This window comes from Chironomus tepperi, unplaced genomic scaffold (genome assembly GCF_022539635.2).
Source record: "Chironomus tepperi strain 1889 unplaced genomic scaffold, CSIRO-AGI_Ctep_v1 contig_479, whole genome shotgun sequence".
Taxonomy (NCBI): Eukaryota; Metazoa; Arthropoda; class Insecta; order Diptera; family Chironomidae; genus Chironomus; species Chironomus tepperi.
Window position 1 is genome coordinate 751,938 of NW_027226601.1, and position 23,707 is coordinate 775,644.

A 23,707-nucleotide genomic window follows, 5' to 3' on the forward strand; every position below is an offset into this window, starting at 1 on the left:
TGGAGATGCTTCACAGAATTGAATGGCGGTATGTGGAATCCAATAGAGATGTCCGCAAGATCTGTCTGACCATTCTTCTCCATAAGCTCCACCATGTATTTCTTCATATCCAGAACTATAAATAAAATTGGGAAATTCAATACATTTTGATTATTAATACTTTATGCTGTTCATCTTACGCATTGGTTTATCATCTACAGTTAGTGAGCTAGTGTTCATTATATGCTTTTTCGGTATAATTAAGAAATGAAATTTTGCGGCAGGTTTAATGTCTTTAAAGGCCACAAAGTTGTCATCTTCAAATAGAATTTCAGTATCTGTTTTCTTATTTATGATATCACAGAATATACAGGACATTTTCTTCTCGCCGCGTATCCAATACACCGAAAAAGCTACAAAAATTACAGCTAAATTAAAAGTAACAAAAAGTCTATTCATCTCTTGAGTAAATAAAGTATAGTCGTGATCACTGACAGTGGCGCATTTCACAGCAAAGAGTTTAGAAGGAATTGCGACTTTTAGAACGATCAAAATCTATTTGGAAAATAACGATCAAAATATTTTTGAATAATAACGGTCAAAAACTATTTGTACCTGATTATATTTTTTGAAAAATAACGGTTGAATATTTTCATGAATTTTATGATTTTTGAACAATTTGTTCGACATAAAAATTATTAGTCTTTAGAGACGTTTCTTTTATCAACAAACAGATAGACAGACAGATCACAAGCATAAGCTCAAATAGCAAAAATTCTATTCATTTTCGTTAAATTGCTATTCAGTAAATCCCAGAAAAAAGTTCATTTTCGTTGAGTTCAAAAAAATTAAAAGGAATTTTTTGATTAGCAAAAATAATCAAATTTTCCTTAATTAAATAGGAATGGATTCTCTTAAGGCACCTAGCTTGACATCTTTGATATCTGGAACAGACCGCGGTTCAAGTGACTCACTTCTAGGATCTTTAAATTTAGACTTAGACGAGGTATTGCGAAAAATATTTAAATTAATTTTTCTTATCAATATTTTCAAATAATTCCATTGTTTTGTGAATTAAAACAGATAGACGATGAATTATCAATTCCGCCAGTTGCCGAACTTCCATCGCTGGATGCTATTATGAACGAAATAGATAGTGATTTAGATATTGACAGTATAAATAGTAGTAATATATTAAATGATAAAAGAAGTAGCTACACACCTACTTCCAATGATGAAAAACAACAATCGGGATCTATTTTGAGGCATGTTATCTTTCAAGGTGTGACTGCACAAATTTCATCGGCTTCAGTATGTTATACATTATTTTAAATTTCATTAACTTTTATTTAATGTCAATTGTCCATACTTTTTAAGGAACGAATTGAAGCAGGACATGCATCGGCTGTTTGTGTATCACGTATGATTGCTGTAGGAACGTCTCATGGATTTATTCTTGCTTTTGATGGAGGCCAAACACTTAAGTGGTGCTGCTTAGAAGGCCAAAAGAAGCAACAAGGAGCTGTTTCTGCATTATCATTTAATGTTGATGATACACGTCTTCTTGCTGGGTTTTCCAGAGGTGCAATTCTTATGATTAACACACAGACTGGTGATGTTTTAAGAACTTTATTAGACGCTATTTCACCAAATGCTGGAGTTCTTGCAATAAAATGGACATCCAGGCCAACATTAGCTCTCTCACTTGATACTGGCGGCTGTGTATGGAGTTTGTCATTTACAAGACGAATGGGAATCAGAGGATGTGATTCAAGATGTTTATTTAGTGGTGCTAGAGGTGAAGTCTGCACATTTGAACCATTAATTGTCAATGACGAAACACATCCATTCCAAAATAATTACACTTTGGTTGCTTTAGCGACTCTCAGTAAATTCTTCATTCTTATGATCCGACCACGATTAAAAGTAATTAAATATCATATGCTGTCGGGTCCAGCAGACAGTTTACCATTGTTATCATGGCAAATGGTTCTAATTCAATCTGCAGATTCTAGTCGAAGCGTAGATCCAGTTCTGGCAACTGCTCGTGGATCATCACTTTATTTTCATCAACTCACTTACCATAATGGTCGCATCAATGTCACGTTCCTACGTCAAATAACATTAGGATATAATATATTGTCACTCCACTGGTTAGGATCTAAAAATATTGCGTGTGTTGAAAGAGGCACAGAAACTCTTCATTTGATCGATGTTCGAACGAATCGTGAACTTGAGTCTACTGATTTGTCAAATTTAGGTATTATTTATTCGTCTGCACAGTTTAAAGGAATCGCAACAGGCGGTAATGTCTCAAAAGGTAATTAATGATAAAACCTTATAAATGTTTAAAAAGTCCGTTAAAAAATTTAAATTTTAACGAAAGATTATTTGAATTTTGAAAATCCGTTAATAATTAAAACATTTCTTAATTTGTTATTTTCAGCTTTGGCACTAGCCGGAACGTTTGCATGCTATAGCACGATAGTCGCAAATGATTACAATTCAACACTTTATATATTAGGAAAGAAAAGCTTACATGGAATTAGTGTTAGAAGCTGGAGTGATCGATTGTCATATTTGACAGCCAAAAAACAATGGGCTGACGCTTTTGATTTAGCAATTGATGGATATAAGAGTACTGTTGATAAGCCACGTAGACACGTAATAACTAAAGAGCGTATTTTGCAACTATTTGATGATTATTTGAATGGAACTAATAGATGTCCAGAATTATATTTAGAAAGTGCTATTAAATGTTTAATTGTGATTGATCGTCATGATTTGTTATGGCAAGAATTGTGGGATCGATTATATTCCCAAGAAACCTACTTGAATATCATCACGCAGCATATAATGAACGATAGTTTAACATTAATATCTCCAACCGTTTCGCAAGCCTTATTGGATTATTGGTCGAAAATTTCTGTCGAGAAATTGGAAGCACTGATTTTAAAATTAGAATGGCCTTGCCTTGATTTACATCAAGCACTCAGCTTAGTCAAGAACTTTCAATTATATAAAGCTCTTATGCATTTAAATACAAAAGCATTAAATGACTATGCTGTATCACTTGTTGAACTTATACCATTAATTAATGAAAATAATGAGTCTGGCGATAGAACTTTAGGCTTTGATATTTTAGTCTACATTTCAAGTTGCCTTGCTGGACGTGGATATCCAACTGGAGAAATTCCTGAAGATATGATGTACAATGTTAAACAAGAGGTAATTTTTAGATTTATAGTTTTTTTGAACTGGAACTAATTATGACTTTTTAGATTATAAAGATATTGACTGCCCAACATTCAAAGAATGGAGCTGATAATGAACTAATATATCCTTATTTGAGAGAACTCTTGAAATTCGACACTCGAGAAACACTAAATGTTCTTTCATTGGCTTTTATGGAGAAAGAATTTACTTCAGAATTGGGATTTTTAAAACGCCAAAGAATAATAAATATTTTACTGGAAATAATCAAAGCTGACGATGAAGATGTAAGTGAAAAATTTTTTAAGAACAGTATAAGTGTTTAGTTGATAATTTGTATGGTTTTCAAACAATTTAAATTTTGTAACGGTTTAATAATTTTTGAATTTTTGAAACCATACAATGTCAAAATTTCAACTGCTTCAAAACATTTGTATGGTTTTGATTTGATTTTAAATTTCAAAAGACCGTTCAATTAATTTTATTTTTAAATTATTTCAGGACAATCAAAAGTTCGGCATACTATGTAACTTCATGTCCCAACAAATAATAACACAACATTTACCTGATGCTGCAACATATCTAACACATATTATTAACTACATCACAACAGAAGATGATCTCCCAATATCATCAAGACAACATATTGAAAAGGAACAAACTTTTATGAATCTTTTAGAAACAAATACATTGAGCAATAGATTTACGTTTGAAGAGATGTTAGAGATTGCTTATGCTACAAAATGCTACGCAGTGGCAAGATATATTTTGGAAAAGATGAAGAAATATGATAAAATAGTCGAGACATTTGTATTGAGCAATAACAGCCATGAATTGTTTAGATACATTATGGAATATAAGAACTGTGACGATAGAAAAATCTTCCAACAAATCCTTCAACATTTTCAGTCACTTCTTGACATGAATTGCGACAAAATTTCTAAATTTATCATTGAATTCTATCCAATATGCATTCCACAATTTTTGCAGAATGTTGCGGATGTTCCTAAACTAACTTATATGTTCCTGCAAGAGTTGATCAATAGTGGAACTGTTGCTTTAGATTCTAGTGAATATGATAAATATTTAAATTTGTTGTGTGATTATAATCCTGAAAATGTATTGGAGTTCCTTCAGAATCAAGCCCATTCATATGATGTTGACTATGCCCTCAATTTATGCGAAGAAAGGAACTTGACATCCTCGATGATTTATTTATATGAAAAGAAGTGTGACTACAAAAAAGCATTTACTTTAGGCATGGAAAGTCTAAAAGAATCACCGGAAAGTACAGCAGAAAATCAAGCCTTAAAAGTTTGCTCAATGTGTGTCCGCATATCAAATAATTTAACTGACGCTGATAGAGAAGCATTCTGGTTTGAGCTCATTGAAGCTGTACTGTCAAGAAACTATTTAAGTTCCATAGTCAAGCAAGTGCTTCATTTATCCAGCAGTTATGTTGATTTATCAAAATTAGTCCAATTAATTATGCAAAATGACGTTCAAGGATCTGAAAAAAGTTTTGGTGACATTAAGCACATCCTGATTGGAATGTTGACGAATTTTGAGTATGAATCGTTGTTGCTCAGAACTACACAGAATATTTTGGGACGTGATCTTCATTCAAAGTTGTTGAAAGAGAAACAACAGGCAGAGGCTGGAATTTACTGTAAATTCCTTAAATGCTCAATTTGTAAAAGGAAGCTTTCAGATTCTGTAACTAATACATCACAAAATGATAGTGGAAGTGATCAAATTATAATTTTCAGTATTTGTGGACATTCCATACACAATTCATGCTATCAAAAGTCACAAGATGAAGGCACGAATGAGAGTAATGATGAAGAACAATGTGATAAAGATTTAAATAAGTTACAATGCAATGAGTGTGGAATTATTATTAATGAGATAGACTCAGTTTATTTAAGCAAGACGAATTGGAGTTTGATACCCAAAAATGATATATCGATTGATTTAAAGTTGAAGGCGCCGACACGATTGGGTCTTGATAAAAAATTATAGTGCTAAATACTGTGTAACAAATATGATAATCCTCAAAAAGTATATATATCAATAAACAAATGCATTTTTTGTTGAACAAAGTTACAAGTTACAGTTCCTCGTATGTTTCTACGAATCCACAGGTCTTACAGGTATGAGAATATTCTTCAGTTTCTTCGTTGTATGTGCTTTTACCATATTCATGCTCGTGTGGCTTGTAAGTTTTGTCATATAGAGTTGCTCGGACATTTTTACGGAGTGTGGATAGCTGCTTATTGTACTTTTTTACTTTGGATATTTCCCGCTTTTCCTCACGAATTTTTCGTTCTTCTTCCAGCTTCTTTTCATCCTCATAAATTTGCATCGCTCGTGCCTTAACTTGTGATTTCAAATAAAGTTTCATTTCAGCCCATGTTGATTTGTGTGGATTTTTACGGGATATGAATTTTAACGGTGGTTCTCTTTTATCAAAATCACAATCCTTGAGTAGAAATTCGTTCCTTGCATCTGTTTTTGTAATCAATTCATGCTTTTCATCCAAATCTTTACACTTATCACAACACGAAAAGTCGAAATTTTTGTACAAATAGGAGTCTGCAAACTCCTCAGAACATTCATTGCATATTTGGTATGATACTGGAACTTCCATAGCATCTTCTTCGGCTAGTTTCTGGATCTTTGCTGCTCTCTCTTCTTCTTCGACTGTATGATCTACTTCGTCTAATAAAAAGCCTCCATTTGTGTCCTTGAACTTGTGTCCATCGACCTTGATCATTTTCCCACCACATTCTGTTTCTTTTGAACTGGAATTAAGTGATATTAGGAAATTAGTGCTTTTCATGCATAGGAAGTCAACATCTTTTAACAGAAATGTCATTTATCACCAAATATGTTTAAGACACTTCATAATTTCATAATAGGCAGCATAGAAATAATCAGCATAACTTTAAATTTAAAATTACTTACACAGCAATTTTAGACTCTCTTAACTGCATTGCCTTCAATCGATTTCTTTCAATTCGAGCTTTTTCAGCTGCTGTAAGTTCACGTTTAGCTTTTGGTTCTTCCATTTCGACAGCACTGATACAATAATTAAATAAGTTCACGAGCACTGGATGTTTTGTTTATCTTTTAACGAAGCGCCAATTGATTTGACGAGGAACTTAACGAAAGGTGATTCAAAAATTTCTTGTAGCGGAAAACGCCTAAGAAATTGATTTTTAAGAACCAGTTCTGCATTGCAACTGAAATTTCATGAGTTTTTATTGCTCTTTTTAGTTCTTACAATGTATGGCCGAAACGTTCCATCACATATGACTCTATGCTTCGTCAATTGTATTGGTCTAATAAATTGACTTTTGCAGTTTTCACATTCAATGAAATCCTTTTCATGCTTCTTTTTATGCAACGTTAAGGCATACTTCTGTCTAAATGTTTGATCGCACTCAGTGCATACAAATGGACTATTTTTTGTATGTACCCTCAAATGATTAGTTAGATGATGATGATGTCTAAAAGACTTGTCACATCCATCACTTGTACATTTATATTTCTTAATTAAATTATGTGAACGGAGATGGGATCTGAGATTTCGTCTATTATCGTATATATTTCCACAAGTTTGACAGATGAATTTTTGATTGTGACACTCACTCATATGATTTTCATAAGCTTGTTTGTTCAATAGATTTATGCTGCATGCTTTACAATAAAAATCAGTTTTGGATATCACGTTGTGATCCTTTATGTGCAGCTTCAATTCCCCATCAGTTAAAAATGAAATATTACATTCTGTACATTTAAAATTGATTTTGTCATTGGCATCAATTAAAGGAGATTCTAGTTCCGATGAGACATGTTCTGGATTTTTAATTATTTCACGAGCAAATAGAAATTTTGGTGTAAGAATTAACTGAGGCTTTGATTTTTCAAATTTCAGTTCCTCTCTACAGACAATTGTTGATTCTTGTTTATCTTCTTCTGGAAGTAGCTCATCTGTTATCAAATCATCTTCATTCATGAAGTTCTCTGTCTCAAAGCTCTCTCCATTGGACAGAAGTCCATTATTCTCATCAAAGATCTCAATTTCTTCGTCGAACTCAATTAGATCATCCTGTATCACTTCCTGCAATAATTCATCTTGTTCTTGAGATTCTGAAGTATTTATTGTACTTAGGAATAGCCTGAGATCATTTTGCTTGCGTATTAGCTGATTTCTATGTAACGAAATTTTAAGTAAACAGTTGACATTGAAAGTTAAATTAACACACTTACTTAAAGAAATAGAAATTTTCCAGATGATCACTACAGTCTGTGCATGCATTCAATGGATATTCACTTGTCAAAGGAAGCTGCAAGTAATTTAAATGTATTGATATGTTAACAAACATATTCCTGGATCTTTTTACCTCTGATCCTGTCAGTTCTTCAAATTTGCACCTTTGAGGATCTGTCAGTCTTATCAACAATTTGTGACAGTCACTTTCTGTGTTAATTAAGCACAACCGGCAAATTTTATCAAGAGATACCATCTGAAAAGCTAATTATTTAATAAGCAAGTTTTTGTTTACAAAATAAAGACTTTCGTTAAAACTTTCGTTAAATTATTTAACGAAATGTTGGCAAATTATTAAGATCTTATAAAAAATTTTCTTTTAATTAATTTCGGGTTATATTATTGGCAGTAGTAGATATATATTAATCAAAATTAGATGATGAGATGGAGTCAGTGCTGTTAAAAGTGCTTTGGTATTTCGTTCACTTACTTGTGGATTTATTCGAGTCAATTTATTATTTCGGCTTTGAATTTCGAGAAAATTTTCTTAATTTCATTAAAAATATCACTAAAGATCAGCCAGTAAGCACAAAAGAGAATGAATTACAGCTTATTGAAAGCAGTTTACAAGATTTAGAGAAAATACCCAAACATATTATCGTCATATTGAATATAAATAATGAGAAAGACGTGGACCTATCACAGCTGACAAACTTAATTTATTGGTCACTAAGCAGTGGAGTAAACTTCATAAGCTTCTATGATTACAAAGGTAAGCATTTTCATGCCTACAACATGATTATATTCTTCTTAATCAGCTTAATATTCAACCTTTTCTCATTACTTGACCTTTCGTCCCAGACAAAGTATTTTTTGTATGTCAATGCATTCAGTCACATGATATCGAATGCCTTAATTACTTTCTACTATTATTAAATATTTTATAACCACATATACTGACATATAGTAATTAAAATTTAACTACTTTTTTAGGCATTGTTAAACACCAACTTGCATCATCATTACATCACGTAATCCGCGAAAAGCTCAACATAAGTGATAATGAAAACATTGTATGGGGACCGAATTATCAAAACAATTCTGAAGGAATTAAATTCCCTCATCGAAACGGATACAGGAGACATATAGTAATCAATTTATATTCATCTGATGATGGTTATGGCAAGTTCAATGAACTACTTACAAGCGAACTATGTAAAAAGACGAACAATGTTGATGATGAAGAGACTCTCAATAGTAGGAATATAACGATAGATAATGTTGATAGGAAATTGAGTAAACTATTTGGAAATGTACCAGATCCAGAATTGGCTATTTACTTTGGAAATGTTACTTGTACAGCTGGTGTTTTACCGTGGCACATAAGACTTACAGAATTCATACAAATAGCCTATAAGCTACATCACTTATCACTTGATAAATATCTGAAAGTGCTGTATAAATACGCACGATGTGAGCAGCGATTTGGAAAGTGAAATTTTTATCCTAGCATGTAATCAATTTAAAGGAAAGGACGTCCTTTTGTTATTGAGAGAAACTATTAATTTTACGTGTGCTTTGCGTGAATGTTCAAGTAAACAAATTTTTATGAATTAATTATTTAATATGAAGTATTCTTAATAGATCCTCATTGTGAGGGCAAAGGAAGTAAATACATGGTTAAGACGATTTATGAAAGAATCAATTCCCAGATATGCTGTTAATACCTATCAATAAAACGATAATCAATGAAATATATGAATTTTCAAGAATCTTTTAATTTGAGTACAACTGGTCCTGCAGTTGCTGCTGAAAAAGATTTCAAGATTGAGATGAAAAAGTAATGGTTATTCAAAATTTGAATTGGAAAACCGTACAATTTCTATCTTCAAAAACATTTGTAAGGTTTTCAAATTTAAATTTGATAAAACCGTTATGAACAAAATATTTAAATGATTTTTAATGGAAACTTTGTTTTATTTCAGAGCTTGACAAAGAAATAATCACAAAAAGAGGGGATGTTTAATTAAGTTTTTTTACTCAGAATATGCTAAAAATTGGGGGAAAGTTTCTAGATTTTTTTATATTCTTAACTATACACCGAAAAGAGCATCCCCGAAAATGGAGAGCATTTGACTTTTATTAGAACCCCTAATAGGGTCAATTAAATTGATACATAAATTCACATAATTTAATACCTACGTCTGTGCCTATCCCGGCTTCTTGAACGACTCCTTGATCGACGTCTACTAGATTCTGAACTACGAATTGACGTTTTTGACTCGATTGACCGACGATCTGATTTACTCGAATGATGTCGTTTTTCTCTATCACGGGACCTTGAGCGAGATCGTGATTTATCCTTCTTCTTACTCGACTTTTTGCTATGTTTACTTGACTTTTTGTGTTTCTTATGCTTTTTACGGCCAGAATCAGACGAACTTGACGACGAATCACGACGCTTTTTCTTCTCCTTCTTTGGACTTGAGCTATTCTCTGCCTTCTCAATAATTGGCGATGGTTGTGGAACAACAATTTTTGATGTTGAATTAGTTCCATTCTCACTTGTTGATCGAGTACTATCAACCATACCAAGATGCGTCATTTGAGTCGTCGATCGTCCGTCTTTTGGATCACTAAAACGTGTCTTCTTTTCCCGTGGCACTCTCATTATTGGCCCTGACATTATTTTATTCGAGAATACATTTGCGAGTGAGTTTAAAGGAAAAAGAAAAAGTTCCGAAAAAAGTTCGAAAACTCATAAAATGTCGTCTCATTTATAAAATATAATTAATCGCCTTCCATGCTGATTATTAGCACGAAAGAGAACTTACCAGATGATGTGGATATGGAATAAATCATTGTCTCATATTTTTCCTCACCATCTTTACGAGAACTTTTGAACTTTTGTCTATCATCATCACTATCTGAATGCCTGATTTTTGCATGCTTTACTTGTTCTGCTTCAGATTTTGATGATGAACGCTTTTTTAATCTCTCCTCTTCCTCTGCATTTTGCTTATCGATCCGTTCATTGACCAACTTTTCAAATATTATTTGTTTTTTGTGGATTCGTTCCTGAATATTCAAATTGTTCCTTAGTTTTTTTGAAGCACATGAAAACTATCGATATTCACCTTTAAGACTGATTCAGATTCCCAATCGCTATTCTCACCATTTTCATTATCAGAATCATCCTCATCCGTGCTGCTCGAATAGGCACCTAGTCCTAAGAAATCAAAAATTAAAGAAAAGAGAAAAAGATTCTTGTGAAATAATCAGCATATAATATACAGTCATGAAAGAAAGAAGACTTATTTTTTTTGAAAAGAAAATATGGAATCAGCTGCGTTCAAGGACATTATTCTTGAGAGCATGCAAATTTCCATTATGTGATGAATGAGTAAAATAATTCCTCAACGTCAGCTCAATACTATTTGATTGTCAAAATTCAACAGCATGTAGATTTGTCCAAAATCATCAGTAGGAATTGATCAAAAATTCAAAGGATTTAATTTTAATCCAAGGATTTAAGTTGGATTTATTTTTTAATCTAACTCTTCATCCTACATGAGGCTAATCTAGCAGACCAAAAAGCTACATCTCTAAATTCCAGAATGATGATTTTGGAGAATTTTGTCAATTTCATACATTTCGAGCTGATTATTGAGTATCTATGTCTAATAAAGTATAATGAGTGACAATGGATGATGAAAGCACAGTTTTTTATGTCAAATTGTATCGGAATGTGAAGCAAAGATTAAGTTTGAAGCCAAAAAACGAAAGGTTTTTCATATTCTTTTTTATGATAAAAACGTTTTTTAAAAAAAATTATCGATCAAATAAGAAATTGGTTCACTTACCAAGTCCAATGAGTGCAGGCTTTGTGGTCGCTGAAGCTTTAATTTTGTTTAACAAATTAATATAAAGATATCAACCATAATAAACCTTAATATGTGACGAGGCATGATCATAAAATTTTGAATTCTTTTATAAATTGATAGAAATGAAATTGATGCCTCGATTTAATTTCTTTTCATGAATTTCTAGCCTTAGAAATTTATTAATATCACATTTTTCAATGAGATTAAGAAGATATTGTTTTAATAAAAATTGATAAAAAATAATTAACATTTTGCTATCATTACAACTACCTTTTTTTCGATATTTTGACAGTGTTTCAGTACTTATCTCTTGAATTTTTTCATCAGTTACTTCTAATAACAATTGTGTGAGAGTTTTCCGAACAAGTAGCATCTAAAAATGCAGTTCATAATTCAATTTATGCAATGCCAACTTGATAAATATTAATGACAATTACCATATTTTCATAAGCTTCTTCATCATTTTCAATTGGCTCATATTGATTTTGGGGTACATTATTATCAGTCTCTTCAGTTTCAGAATCAGATGATTCCTAAAATAAATCAATTAAATTATATATCAATCAAACTTGTGCTTTAATTTCATGCAGCTTACATATTTGCTTTTAGAAACTTTTTCCTTTTCAATCTCTTTAAGTGCCTCTTCCATCAACTTTTTCCTATTCTCTTCATCCTCTTTTCGCTGTTGTTCTTCTCTTAAACGTGCTTCTTCTAGTTCCTTTTCACGTTTCATTTTTTCTAAACCTTCTCGAATCCAAATTGGCAATTTCTTACGTTTTTGTATATCCATCATGCTAACAGACGAGGCAGAATTGCTATTACTATCATCATTATCGGAATCATCCATATCCATATCTATTGTATTAATTTGATCTTCAATATTGTTAATTAATGGAGGATCTGGAATAATTAAAGGTTGTTGAGGAGTAAAATGGCTTTTACGAGGTGCATCATGATTCTTTTGAAATCGATTAGAACTAGCTGGAAATTGTTGCACAGCCGGAACTTGAATAAATGGTGTTTGCTGGATGTTTGAAAAAGCAATTGTATTCGGAAGTTGTTGAACAGAATTCCATAATTCCTGAGCTGGTTCCTCCTTCACATCCTCAATATCCATATCAGCTACCGCCAAGTTATCATAATTAGTGTTGTCTGTGAAGCTTATTTTCGGTGCTTCTGGAATTTGCAAATCTTTTGGCAATAAATTTTCACTCGCTTGAGATTGTTTTCGAATCCAATCTTGTGCTAACTGTTTCCAATAATTCTCATCCATTTGATTCATCTTTGGCTAGTTAACTATCGATATATCTACAAACATCACTGTTTAAGCTAATAATATTGAGTAAAATTAATTTTTTCAATTTTTTATTGATATTCTATTGTCTTCTTATTTTTCTTTAACGAAACAAATTTCAAAATTCTTTTGACCGTTAAGATTTTAACGAAGTTGCCATCGATTTTGTCGACCAACGTGATTCGCTAAAGAGTGAATTTTTATTATCAGTCAAAACAATTTGTAATTATTTTAACGTAAAAACAATTGTTATTAGAATTAATAAATGTGTTGAACGGAAGTATTAAGTGAGTGGATCAAGACGAAAATGAGTGACATTAAGGATATTCATGTTAAAGAGCAAAAATTCATCTTGGAAAATGGTTTGTTATTTTTGCAATTTATGAAAAAGTTTTTCCTTGAATATCGATTTTTTGCAATGATTACTTTTCGCATATTCCTTAGAAAATTTCGAGATGCTCAAAGCACTTTATGACTTTAAAGCTGTCTATCCGAAAACGATATCGTAAGTGTCACATGATTTTCAATATATTACATAAAATTAATTAACATAAATTAACTAATTCACAACATCCAGATTCGAAGAAGGAGATCTGTTTTTGCTTCATCAAACATCTGCAAGGCAAAGAAATTGGTGGCAAGTTGTAAATGAACGAGGCAATATTGGTTTTGTTCCATCGAATTATGTTGAGAAAATAAAGGTAATTAAATTAAATTATTATCCTTTTTGTCATTCTTACACACCCAATTTTCTCAAGACATAAGAGATGAGACGTGAAAAATCGATAAAATTTTATGCATCATTTTTCATAAAATGTCATTAATTTAATTACAAACAAATTACTCATCGCCTACATATTTTCTTTGTGTCATTCTGTATAGGTCGAACAAGCTTATCTTCTTGAATTTATTGAGACAGCAATTGAAAATTTAAAGCATTCTGATGAAAAAGAAATTAATAATATTATAAGTCGTGAACAATTGATATCAAATTTAATTGACAAGAAGAAGAATTTGGAAAAGCTTATGATTGGGGATGTCGAATTGAGAAATTTACCAGAAGAGCCACTTCCACAAGAAAAGAAACATAAATCAAAAGTTGGAAATGGTTCAGTAAAACACCAAATTGAAGAACAGCAAGAACCAGATATCACTCAAGATACAAAAATTAAGCATACTAAAAGTAAACCTGAAAATGCTCCAAAGAAATCCATGTCAACATCTAGTGTTGGTGAAGCAAAACCACCTCAAATGATACAAGAAAGTCCGAGTATGAATGTATTGACATCAAAATTAGAAGACGTATCATTGACATCTCCAAGCAATCCTGACACAAGCCTTTTATCTGAAGTATCTTCTGGTGAAACAATCACTACAATTACAATAACAAGCACTACAGATGACGCAACAATCGTGACAAAAGAATTAGAATTAGATGATGATGAAATGCAACCCACAACTGCGCCCGCAAGTGATTCAAATGATATTAAGGAGGAGAAATCTGATGCATCAAAAAGTTCCAGTAATGAAAAAGTCGTGGCTAATGGTAGATGTAAAAATGTCGACAAGCACGATGTAATTATAGTTGAGGAACAAGATGTCTATCAAATCGTTGAATCTATTAGAAAGAATACAAATTTAAGTCATGAGCTATCTCAATTAGCTCTACGTGTAGTTATTGACGAGATGGAAGCTTTAATACCTGAATCAGCCAAATATCTCGATCCAATTGCAATTCATTTGACAAATCCTCTCACTGTTCCTGATAATCTTTTGGGACAAACTCATGATGCTCAACGTTTACGTAACTTATTCTCGGAATTAGCAGATGCTAAGAATGATTCGGAACAGAGAAGCTGGATGTTGTATGAGGATGAAGTTGACTTAACAAATTATTTAACTGAATTAATACGTATACTAGTCGATGCAGATCCAAAAATTTGTCGCTATGAGATGTCATGTGATGCATACAATTCAGTCAATAATCTCGTACTTTATTATCAAATGGAAACAAGATGGAATATAAGGAAGCTCTTGTTGAAAACATTTAAAGCAATGTGCTTATTGGACGTAACGTGTGTGGATATTCTAATTGGATCTGTATTACCACTTGAATTAGTGCAGGATATGCTCCCGAATCCTGAAAACTTAGAGAAATTAAGTGAATTGTCTGTAATGCTTATCATGATCTTTAGTGCGGGACACAAAATGCCAATTGCTCATTTTGATTTAATGAAACATGATTTTGTGCTGTTTATGCTTAATCTAATTGAAAATCCGTTAGAAGATGACCAAACAGAATTTTTATCAGACGTTATGATTAACTTATTACTCGCTTTTAATCTTCAATTTGACAATTTTACTGAAAATACAATTTTGGAAGCAATGCAACAGGTCAAGACATCAAAATCTTTTACCGAGAAAATTCTCCTCCTCATCAATCGAGAAGGTAAAAGTTTTTTCACTTCTTCTTGTTCCTTAAAAAGTTTTTTATTTATTTTTCTAACATTGACATTTTCATCTTTACTCTCTGCCTTAATAGAGGATCCAGTGTTCGTACTAAAACATACAAAACCACCAATTAATTCCGTTTTAAAAATGCTTGTGGACTTATTTTCCATTCCGGAGACTACAAATCTTTTTTATACCAACGACATCAAGGTGCTTATTGATATACTCGTAAGACAACTCTCTGATCTTTGTGCTGGTGATCCTGTAAGCTTATTTAATCCTTGGATTTATTTTAATCTCACGATTAATGTTAATCCTTTCATAATATTCTATACAGATCCGTAAATGGTATCTCGAATTGTGCCGCAGAATCTTAAGGAACACAGACTATGCAGAACATCAACATCGTGCATTGGATTTAATGAAAATTTTTACGAGAATCTTTTGCGAGGAAACAGTCGAGTCAGCAGGAGATCAGCAAATTGTTCGTGAGATTTCAAATGAATTCCCACACATATTTAAAGCTTAAAGAGACAATGATGGTGTTCATACATCTACTTTGGTGTAATAATGTTTAAGGGATTACTGATTAATCAGTCATTATTGGTAGAATAATAAGACTCATTAAAATGGATGAAACGAAGCACAATTTTTCGGTATAGATTCATAAAAATATTCTCAAAGCAACTAATCCTAAAATTAAAAAAATTTTAAAGCCTTTAATGGATATTAACTTTTGAGATAAAGTCTTACTCCTTAATAATTATAGCATTTAAAAAAGGTATTATTCGATTTGATGTTACTTACTTTAATTCATAGCAATCTGAAGAGAATCAAATTTTTTGGACATTGTCAACTACAAATAGTTATTAGATGAGAGTCGCATTTAAGATGGTATGAAAGCAAATAGTTTCAAGTTATTTTAAGTATATGCTTAATATTTGTCAAAAGAGAAATTCTTTAAATTGATGAAGTTTAATTAAATTAATTGGTGCGAATTATCATCGAAATTTCCTCAGAAATTGCCAAAACTATATGATAGTTTCTTTACATTCTTGCCAAAGATTCATGTTTCATTTTAAAAAGAAAAAAATGTTTAATTCCATTGGATATCCGATGAGTTTTTAAAAGATTTACAAAGATAGATTTATTGAATGTTTAATAAAAAGAAATATTTTATTTTGAATCATTATTCAAGTTTTATGAATGTTGATTAGTTGAAAAAAGGACATTTAATAGAAAAAAGTATTATACTTCAAATGATAATAAATTTAAATTTCCACTAATAAAATTAATTAAACATGTTTTCTTTTTTAACGGAAATTTCAGATTTGAAAAATTACAAAAATTGTAACGGAATTTTAATATTTGAAAATTATTGCAGTTGAATGGTTTTCACAAAAAAAAAAAAAAAACAATTGTATGGTTTTAGTTTTTCAAAAATTAAAATTACTGTTTTGTCAAGGACATAATTTAACCTGAAAAGTAGAGTCAGAAACATTGTGTGGTCTTTATAAAAACTAGTTAAAAATGTTTTGTGATAATTTTGTTACGTATGGAAGAGCTATAATCAACTGGAAGCTACAGAACTTTAATAAAGATTTGCTAGATTCAAGGAATGTTGTTAGTTTACCGCCGTTGTATTCGCCAGATTTTCGTGTTGTACTTTCCAATCATTTTACAACTAAATGGTATTTATATCCAGTCAATTATGTTACACATCAATTATTAAATGCTTTGACTTTACAGGAAATTCCTAGCTTCCCGAAACAAATCGGAACTAACGCTATATTTAAAAAGAGTCGATGATATGTCGAGAAGATGTTACACATCGTATGGACATTACATAGTCAAATTTGATGTACAAATTAAGGATCAAATAAATGATAAATGGCTCAAGAGAACACATGGAAAAGTAGAATTTCATAATTTTGAGGAAAAACTAGGGAAAATTGTCAATGAAAAGGATTGTTCACGTCCAAGATCTTATAGAATATTATTAAACTCAATAATCCATATTGTTGTCCATTTAGAAATTATACGAAGAGATATAGACATATCGGCTGCTTTAAATTCAACATTATCAAGTCATTATGAAAAAATGTTCAATAACCAGTCATTCAGTGATTTCCAAATAATTACTTCCGATGGCAAAGAGATTTATGTCCATCGAAATATTTTATCAATTCGATCGCCAGTATTTGAGGCAATGATCACTTCAACAATGAAAGAAGGCACAGAGAAGAAAGTTTTAATTGATGATATTGATGGCCGTACTTTAATGGAACTAATTAGATTCGTTTATTCTGGGAAAGTCAATGAAATTGACTCAATTGCAACAGAATTAATTTATGCTGCAAACAAGTATGATCTTCAAGATCTTAAGCCATTATGTGTGGAGTCACTAGCATTCAATATTGATGTTAATAATGCACTTGAAACTCTTGTTCTGGCTGATTTGCATCAAGAAAAATATTTAAAGAAATTTGCAATAGATTTCATCAAGTTCAAGTATTCAGAAATTAAGGATCAACCAGGATGGGAAAATCTATCTCATCATATAATGAAAGACATTCTAGACTATGTCATGGCACCAAGTGGGCATAAAACTGAAGATCACACAATCATCACAAATATCAAGCGTTCACATACTGTCAATACTAATCCTGCCCAGTAAATACCTTAATGTAACTGTATTTTCATTACATTCGTGCTGCATAATTTTATTTAATCTAGCATAATGATCACATGCACAAGATTTTTCTATTGGGGAATTCCCATGCTAAATATAATCGATCGCAAGCTAGTCTTATGTTTACTGTTTAATAAAAAAATAGCTTTTCGGAAAGTCCATTAACCTTAACATTGAAATTGTGATTCATTCATACTATATGCGGAACATTTCTTCAATTCTTCATTCCGATTCTGCTGAAAAAATGAATATTTTTACGTCATAAGTTTAAGCTTCTGCATGAATGTCAAATCGTAAATTTGTGTCGTTGATTAATAATAAAAATATTGTCTTTATATCGGACGTGATCGAACTGCTTTACGTTCAGTCAATGACATTTGATTTTAGACTGCCAGTTCTCCTATCTTTAACATAAATTACACTGATAAGCATGTCATTCCTTAATTACAAATTATTGGTGGTAATTGGTGTCTTCACCTGATTTTTTTACTATCTTATCACACTTGCAAGTTACGGCAGATTTAACGAGTGTAGTGATTCACTTATTTCTTGGAATAATCTATGTACACTTCTAAATGCAACGGAATGACTAGATGAGCTAAATAAGAAAATTTGTATCCGGAATCGAAAATATGTGTGTGGAAGAAGGGAATTCCCTGACCTTAGACAAGAAACTACTCGAAGAGAGAAGTGCTGAAGAAGTAATAATGATTGAATATAAGATTGTTGATGCAGTAAACGCATGCTTGCTCAACATTTTTTTTTTTGAAGAATTGAAAATAACGAATTTTCAAAATTTGAAAATTTAACGGTTTTCAAAAATTTGAATAATTTCTTCGTTAAGTTTTTGAAAAATTTAGGAGTCAAAATTTAAAATTTTGAAATCCGTTAAATTTTGAATTTTTTTAAAATCGGTAAATTTTTGAATTTTGTGAAAAAAGTTAAATTTTGTAAAATTCAAAAATATCCAAACTGATTACGTGTTGAGACAATATTTAAAATAATTGAAAATACTATTATATTGCTTGGTCATTAACTCATTCAGTCCGATTCATTGATTCTCTTCTCTTATTTGCTTCTATTTACTATTTTATTTTCTTAAAGACTATTCTCTCTCAGGACCTTCAGAACATTTTCTCATAGCCTGCACTTTGTTGAGATTTCACATATAAAATATGCTGTTTACTCAATCGATCAAGTCATTTGAAAAAAGTTGTTTGGTGTGTGTCTATCAGTGAAATCTTATAGGAAATAAAAAATGAAAATAATTTTGTTGTTGTTTATGTTGACAATCGCACAATGTCAAGAAAGCGGAACATTTTGGTGGAAGAACAAGGACTTAGTAAATAGTGCGTCTCAATCGCGTAGTCTGAAAGAATCATCAGCAAAAATTAGAACATTGCCACCACGTTATCGTCATGAAAAAGAAGAAGTGACTACAAAAAAGGCAGTGTCGCTGTATGAACGTGATCCACATGATACACAGGATAACCATGCAGAGTATAAATATGACAATGAGCCGGATTGCGTGTGTGTTCCAAAAAACCTTTGCGATAGCAATAATACGCTAATTACTGATGGCAATGGATTGATCGATGAAAGGTAATCAACAATATTAAAATTCTGATTTTCATAGTTTAACTAACAAATTTATTCATAATAAAATTTGCATCGATTTATTTAACTTTCGTTGAGATATTCAGCATCACACGGTGATCTCTCTCGTCAATTTTTAAATAATCCTGTAGACTTGACTCACGTAGCTTACTCACAAAATTAATAACGATTTGTGATTTCAGCTAACAAATTCCTTAAAATATACACATACAAACTAAGTAGACAATTGTTTTGTAATATTTAAAGGAATTGTTCTTGACTGCTTGCACTAAGTTCCATTAATCTCCATGCAGTTCTTGGATTAAGATCATTAATATCTCGACACAGTACCCATACATAATTCACTCGCATAACTTTCTCTGGATCTCCCTCAATCACTTTATTATCTCTGTCCCTAACGCACATAATTTGTTGTGCCTGGAAAGTAATAATCAACACAGGTCCTTGTTCCATAACTTTTCCCATAGCTAAATCAACATTCTCAATGTCGAGAATTTTCGAGTCTAAAAAGTATCCAATTTTTTGTGCAGCTGCGATCGGTGTGGCAATGACATTATAACAACTTTCAAAGCACCAATCTTTAAGAATTTCTAAATTACCGCGTACCATTGCCTCAAGAATATTTGGAATAATGTCTGTTTCACAATCTCTAAGGAAGTTCTTCTCGTTAAAATCTGGTTCTACTTTACATATTTCTGTTAGTGTTTCCGATAATTCTGTTTTGCTGAACATCCCACCCATTATGTCGCTAACCTTGTCAGTCAATAATCTTGATGCTCTTATCACTGGATTCTCTGATTCATCATATTGCATTTTCCACGAAAGAACCTTATTCACGTATGTATTGTTGTTCTTGAAATTTTCCCATGATTGATAGAATTTTGAATCTTTATGAAGCTCAACACCTAAAGCATCTGCATTAGCTTCAAATGTCCTTTCATCATTCATAAATTCAGCAAATTCTAGACGTTTCCTTAATTTTGCTGGTGCACGATAAACTCTTGCATGAATTCCTTGACTTCCGATCTCTTCTCTGACGGCAGCTGTTGCTTGTGAAATACTTTGAAATGCTTGGGTTTTTCCTAGTTCCGCTGTTTTTTCACTTATAGTACTTGCGGTCTCTTTGGCTGTTTTTGATATATCTTCAGTGATTTTAGATGCCTTTTTTGCTATGTCTGTTTTTCCGACTTCATCAATTACTGATCCAAGTTTCTCTTTAAGTGCATCTGTACCTTTTGAGGCTTCAGACTCGACGGAATAGAACTTTTGGCGAGCATTTTTAAGAGCTTCCGATTGTTCAAGCTTCTCTGCTTCTTCTCGGAACTTTTTGACACTGTCTTTCATTTCCTTATTTTTGTCATATTCCTGTTTGATATTTTCAAGTACTTGTGAAAAGAATCCAGGCCTCCTTCCAGTTGAATAGCACTAGAGATAAGACAAATTATGAATATCATAGAAATTAATATTTTTTAGACATTCATTACCGCACAAATTTCAATTGCATGACTCTGTTGGATCTTCTGATTCAAAAAAATCGTATTCCTAATGCTGTTATTGTTAATTAGTGTCAGATTTCGGGGACTTATCCTTAGTAATCGATTCTAGAAAAATAAAGAAATTATCAATTTCGTAACATTAACCTTATTATCATAAATATTCAATATTCTCATAGAATAAGAACTGAATTCTTGTGACAACTGCTTCGTTCAATGAAGAACTGTGTTCCTTACCATTATGTGTATTTATTTAATTATTTCTCCCTATATCTAAAGAATTAAATCTAAAAATTTACAAGATAGAATTAAATTTTAGAAAAAATTGTGTGACTTAAGGGTCGTTCACAATTTATGTCACTCAAAAAATTGGGCTACTAAGACCTCCTTCAATATCTCATAAAATACAAAAATATGCTTGACATCATTTGTGAATGACTTTATGAGCACCCTGTAAAATTTCAAATTTTATTTGACCGTTACTGTTAATACTGAATTTAAAAATTTTCTAACCGTTATTTATAGATCGTTCAATTTATGCGGAACTGGAAATATCTGTTGTCGTCTACCGAAAACCACAACATCTCCAAAACCAATTCCTCAAAAAATTACAACAACTACTCAAAAGAATTACTTAAACTTCAATATTTCAAATATTACGAATTTAATCAGCACAATTTTAAGACCTGTGGAATCGACAGACTTCAACCCAACGACAGTCAAGCCAAAACCATCAGTTCGTCCTGTATCAAATCATCAATGTATCTCAAAGAAAGGAAGGAGATTACAAGAAAGGATTTTAATTGATGAGGATGCTGAAGAAGGTGATGAACATGATCAAGTCGGGGAAACGACATTTGCTGAATATCCATGGATGATTGAACTTCTTAAAATAAATCAAAAGACAAGAGTATACGAATACAAATGTGGTGCTGTTTTGATTAATCCAACAACAGCATTGACTGCAAATCATTGTTTAAAAAGTAAAGTTCCTTCAAACTTCCAAATTAGAGCAGGTGAATGGGACAGAAGTTCAACCTTAGAATACTTACCACATCAAGATCGTTCGGTGTCTAAAGTTATCTCACATCCACAATATTATGCTGGTGGTTTATATAATGACATTGCTATACTTAAATGGAATAACCCATTGAAATTGGAACTTAATGTTCAGCCACTGTGTCTGCCTGAAGAAAATGAAATCATACCAACCGGAACGAGATGCATAGTTACAGCTTGGGGTAAAACAGCTGAAAATTCTCCAACAACAGATCGCTTAAAATTTGTTCGAGTTCCAATCGTTGATCATGCAACATGTCAAAAGCAATTCCGTGACTTCCGTTTGGGACCTCGATTCAGATTGCATGAAAGTTTCATTTGTGCTGGTGGAGAAGAGGGTCTTGATGCATGCAATAATGACGGTGGATCTCCATTAGTATGCAAAAGACCAAACTCAGATTCATATGTTTTAGCAGGTTTGGTGTCATGGGGTCTTGAATGCGGTATTAAGGACCTTTCAGGCGCTTATACAAATATCTTCAATTTATTAAAATGGATTAAAAGTAATTTGTAAATTTTTCATTAATTCTTGATTTATTGACTTATTTCCAAAGATTCTAACTTAATTATATTTAGTGTATAAGTAGGATTAAGTTCCAATAACTCTCAATAAAATGGTTTTTGCCAATTTTTACGTTAAATTTTCAAATTTTAGCACACTTTTAGAGTAGATTTAGCACAATTCTAGTACATTTTTAGCACAAATTTCAGTACATTTCCAAATTTCAAAATTTATTTGTTGAATAACTTCAATTTCGTGCTTGTTGATGGATTTCAATGTGCATAATACGATGTTGGATAATAAATAGAACACATTGACAGTCCTATCGACTTAGAAATACAGCTGTTTAGCTTTAAAATTAACCTTCAAAGAATTTCAATGTATCTCAACATGAAAATCATTTCAAAATCCTAAAAACCGTTGAAATTTCCATTGAGAAGTATCAGTTTGTAGCAATAAATTTCATTAAAACAGTAGCAAAATAATACACAAAGGATGATAAGGTCGTAAAAAAATTTTAAGCACTAAAATAGACGCATGCGTAATCAGTCGAATTGATCAGAAGAACCACACAAAATACACAATTAATCCTATGATAAGAATCAACAGCAGAGGCCCTCCGATAAGCATGCAAATCGTTGCCGTGCAGCACTTGCAACATCCACAGACACTAGTAATAGAATAATTAAACTTATTAGGATTGGATTAAGTATGAAGAATGTGATTTGGGGCATTATTGGAAGTCGGGAAACTTTAGAAGTCTTCCTGATTATATTAGGCTTAGTCCTTGGCCTGGAAATGTATCAAATTCACTTACGTCTTAGTAATGCAGCTACAACAATCTCCTAGGCACTTACACATATTGACTTAGTTACTTTATGATTTTTTTTTCTATAAAGCTTAGCACTTTCTTCCTGTTTGACTATCGATTTGCGACTAACAAGCATTTATCACTATAATTATTTTAGCGTATCAATGAATCAGAAAAAAATAATGATAAGAAAAGTTTTTATGATTAGATAATGAGGTAAATTGACAGCTTTAATGAATGATTCATAAAATACAAATTTTATACTTTTTTTGATGATTTTATTTCCATGAGTTATAGACTAAAATTTAAGACTTTCAGACTACTGATATGACTTTTTCTCAGCGTTAGATGATAATGACCGTGAGTTGATTTGCAGTACATGTGCTAATTGTTTCCGAAGAGTGCAGCTTGAGTATCATTGGAAATTTTGAAAATA

General features: G+C 31.7%; 8 protein-coding genes and 1 long non-coding RNA gene across 9 annotated transcripts; 5 read left to right on the top strand and 4 right to left on the bottom strand.

Annotated features, from left to right (window-relative positions):
• The first annotated feature begins 802 nt into the window (after positions 1–802).
• On the top strand, positions 803–5,294 carry Vps8 (vacuolar protein sorting 8). Its single transcript, XM_070652133.1, has 6 exons — positions 803–985; positions 1,063–1,290; positions 1,357–2,299; positions 2,426–3,207; positions 3,261–3,479; positions 3,694–5,294. Exons 1-6 carry the CDS (start codon positions 884–886, stop codon positions 5,212–5,214), a joined length of 3,795 nt encoding a protein of 1,264 aa, XP_070508234.1. The 5' UTR covers positions 803–883; the 3' UTR covers positions 5,215–5,294.
• Xpac (DNA repair protein complementing XP-A cells homolog Xpac) lies at positions 5,085–6,354 on the bottom strand. The gene is made up of 2 exons (XM_070652132.1): positions 6,160–6,354; positions 5,085–5,996 (listed from the first exon to the last, which is right to left on the bottom strand). The coding sequence occupies exons 1-2, from the start codon at positions 6,261–6,263 to the stop codon at positions 5,303–5,305; spliced, it is 798 nt and encodes a 265-aa protein (XP_070508233.1). The 5' UTR covers positions 6,264–6,354; the 3' UTR covers positions 5,085–5,302.
• Positions 6,355–7,809: 1,455 nt separating this feature from the next.
• Positions 7,810–9,230, top strand: Tango14 (transport and golgi organization 14). Its single transcript, XM_070652142.1, has 2 exons — positions 7,810–8,240; positions 8,462–9,230. The coding sequence occupies exons 1-2, from the start codon at positions 7,913–7,915 to the stop codon at positions 8,962–8,964; spliced, it is 831 nt and encodes a 276-aa protein (XP_070508243.1). The 5' UTR covers positions 7,810–7,912; the 3' UTR covers positions 8,965–9,230.
• A 185-nt stretch (positions 9,231–9,415) lies between these two features.
• Positions 9,416–12,744, bottom strand: LOC139099688 (arginine/serine-rich protein PNISR). Its single transcript, XM_070652214.1, has 7 exons — positions 11,948–12,744; positions 11,790–11,885; positions 11,623–11,725; positions 11,332–11,367; positions 10,606–10,697; positions 10,303–10,546; positions 9,416–10,147 (listed from the first exon to the last, which is right to left on the bottom strand). Exons 1-7 carry the CDS (start codon positions 12,632–12,634, stop codon positions 9,660–9,662), a joined length of 1,746 nt encoding a protein of 581 aa, XP_070508315.1. The 5' UTR covers positions 12,635–12,744; the 3' UTR covers positions 9,416–9,659.
• Positions 12,745–12,827: 83 nt separating this feature from the next.
• LOC139099686 (NCK-interacting protein with SH3 domain) lies at positions 12,828–16,364 on the top strand. Its single transcript, XM_070652213.1, has 6 exons — positions 12,828–13,008; positions 13,091–13,151; positions 13,224–13,347; positions 13,529–15,095; positions 15,189–15,361; positions 15,435–16,364. Exons 1-6 carry the CDS (start codon positions 12,954–12,956, stop codon positions 15,624–15,626), a joined length of 2,172 nt encoding a protein of 723 aa, XP_070508314.1. The 5' UTR covers positions 12,828–12,953; the 3' UTR covers positions 15,627–16,364.
• Positions 16,365–16,534: 170 nt separating this feature from the next.
• Positions 16,535–17,968, top strand: LOC139099672 (speckle-type POZ protein-like). Its single transcript, XM_070652196.1, has 2 exons — positions 16,535–16,788; positions 16,847–17,968. Exons 1-2 carry the CDS (start codon positions 16,628–16,630, stop codon positions 17,772–17,774), a joined length of 1,089 nt encoding a protein of 362 aa, XP_070508297.1. The 5' UTR covers positions 16,535–16,627; the 3' UTR covers positions 17,775–17,968.
• A 1,042-nt stretch (positions 17,969–19,010) lies between these two features.
• LOC139099689 (phenoloxidase-activating factor 2-like) lies at positions 19,011–22,617 on the top strand. Its single transcript, XM_070652215.1, has 2 exons — positions 19,011–19,391; positions 21,425–22,617. Exons 1-2 carry the CDS (start codon positions 19,048–19,050, stop codon positions 22,470–22,472), a joined length of 1,392 nt encoding a protein of 463 aa, XP_070508316.1. The 5' UTR covers positions 19,011–19,047; the 3' UTR covers positions 22,473–22,617.
• LOC139099690 (mitochondrial import inner membrane translocase subunit TIM44) lies at positions 19,417–21,255 on the bottom strand. The gene is made up of 3 exons (XM_070652216.1): positions 21,137–21,255; positions 20,891–21,007; positions 19,417–20,831 (listed from the first exon to the last, which is right to left on the bottom strand). Exons 1-3 carry the CDS (start codon positions 21,137–21,139, stop codon positions 19,647–19,649), a joined length of 1,305 nt encoding a protein of 434 aa, XP_070508317.1. The 5' UTR covers positions 21,140–21,255; the 3' UTR covers positions 19,417–19,646.
• A 226-nt stretch (positions 22,618–22,843) lies between the features above and the next one.
• Positions 22,844–23,478, bottom strand: LOC139099660 (uncharacterized). The gene is made up of 2 exons (XR_011545333.1): positions 23,278–23,478; positions 22,844–23,130 (listed from the first exon to the last, which is right to left on the bottom strand). It is a non-coding gene; the product is annotated as an uncharacterized lncRNA (long non-coding RNA).
• Between the last annotated feature and the right edge of the window lie 229 nt (positions 23,479–23,707).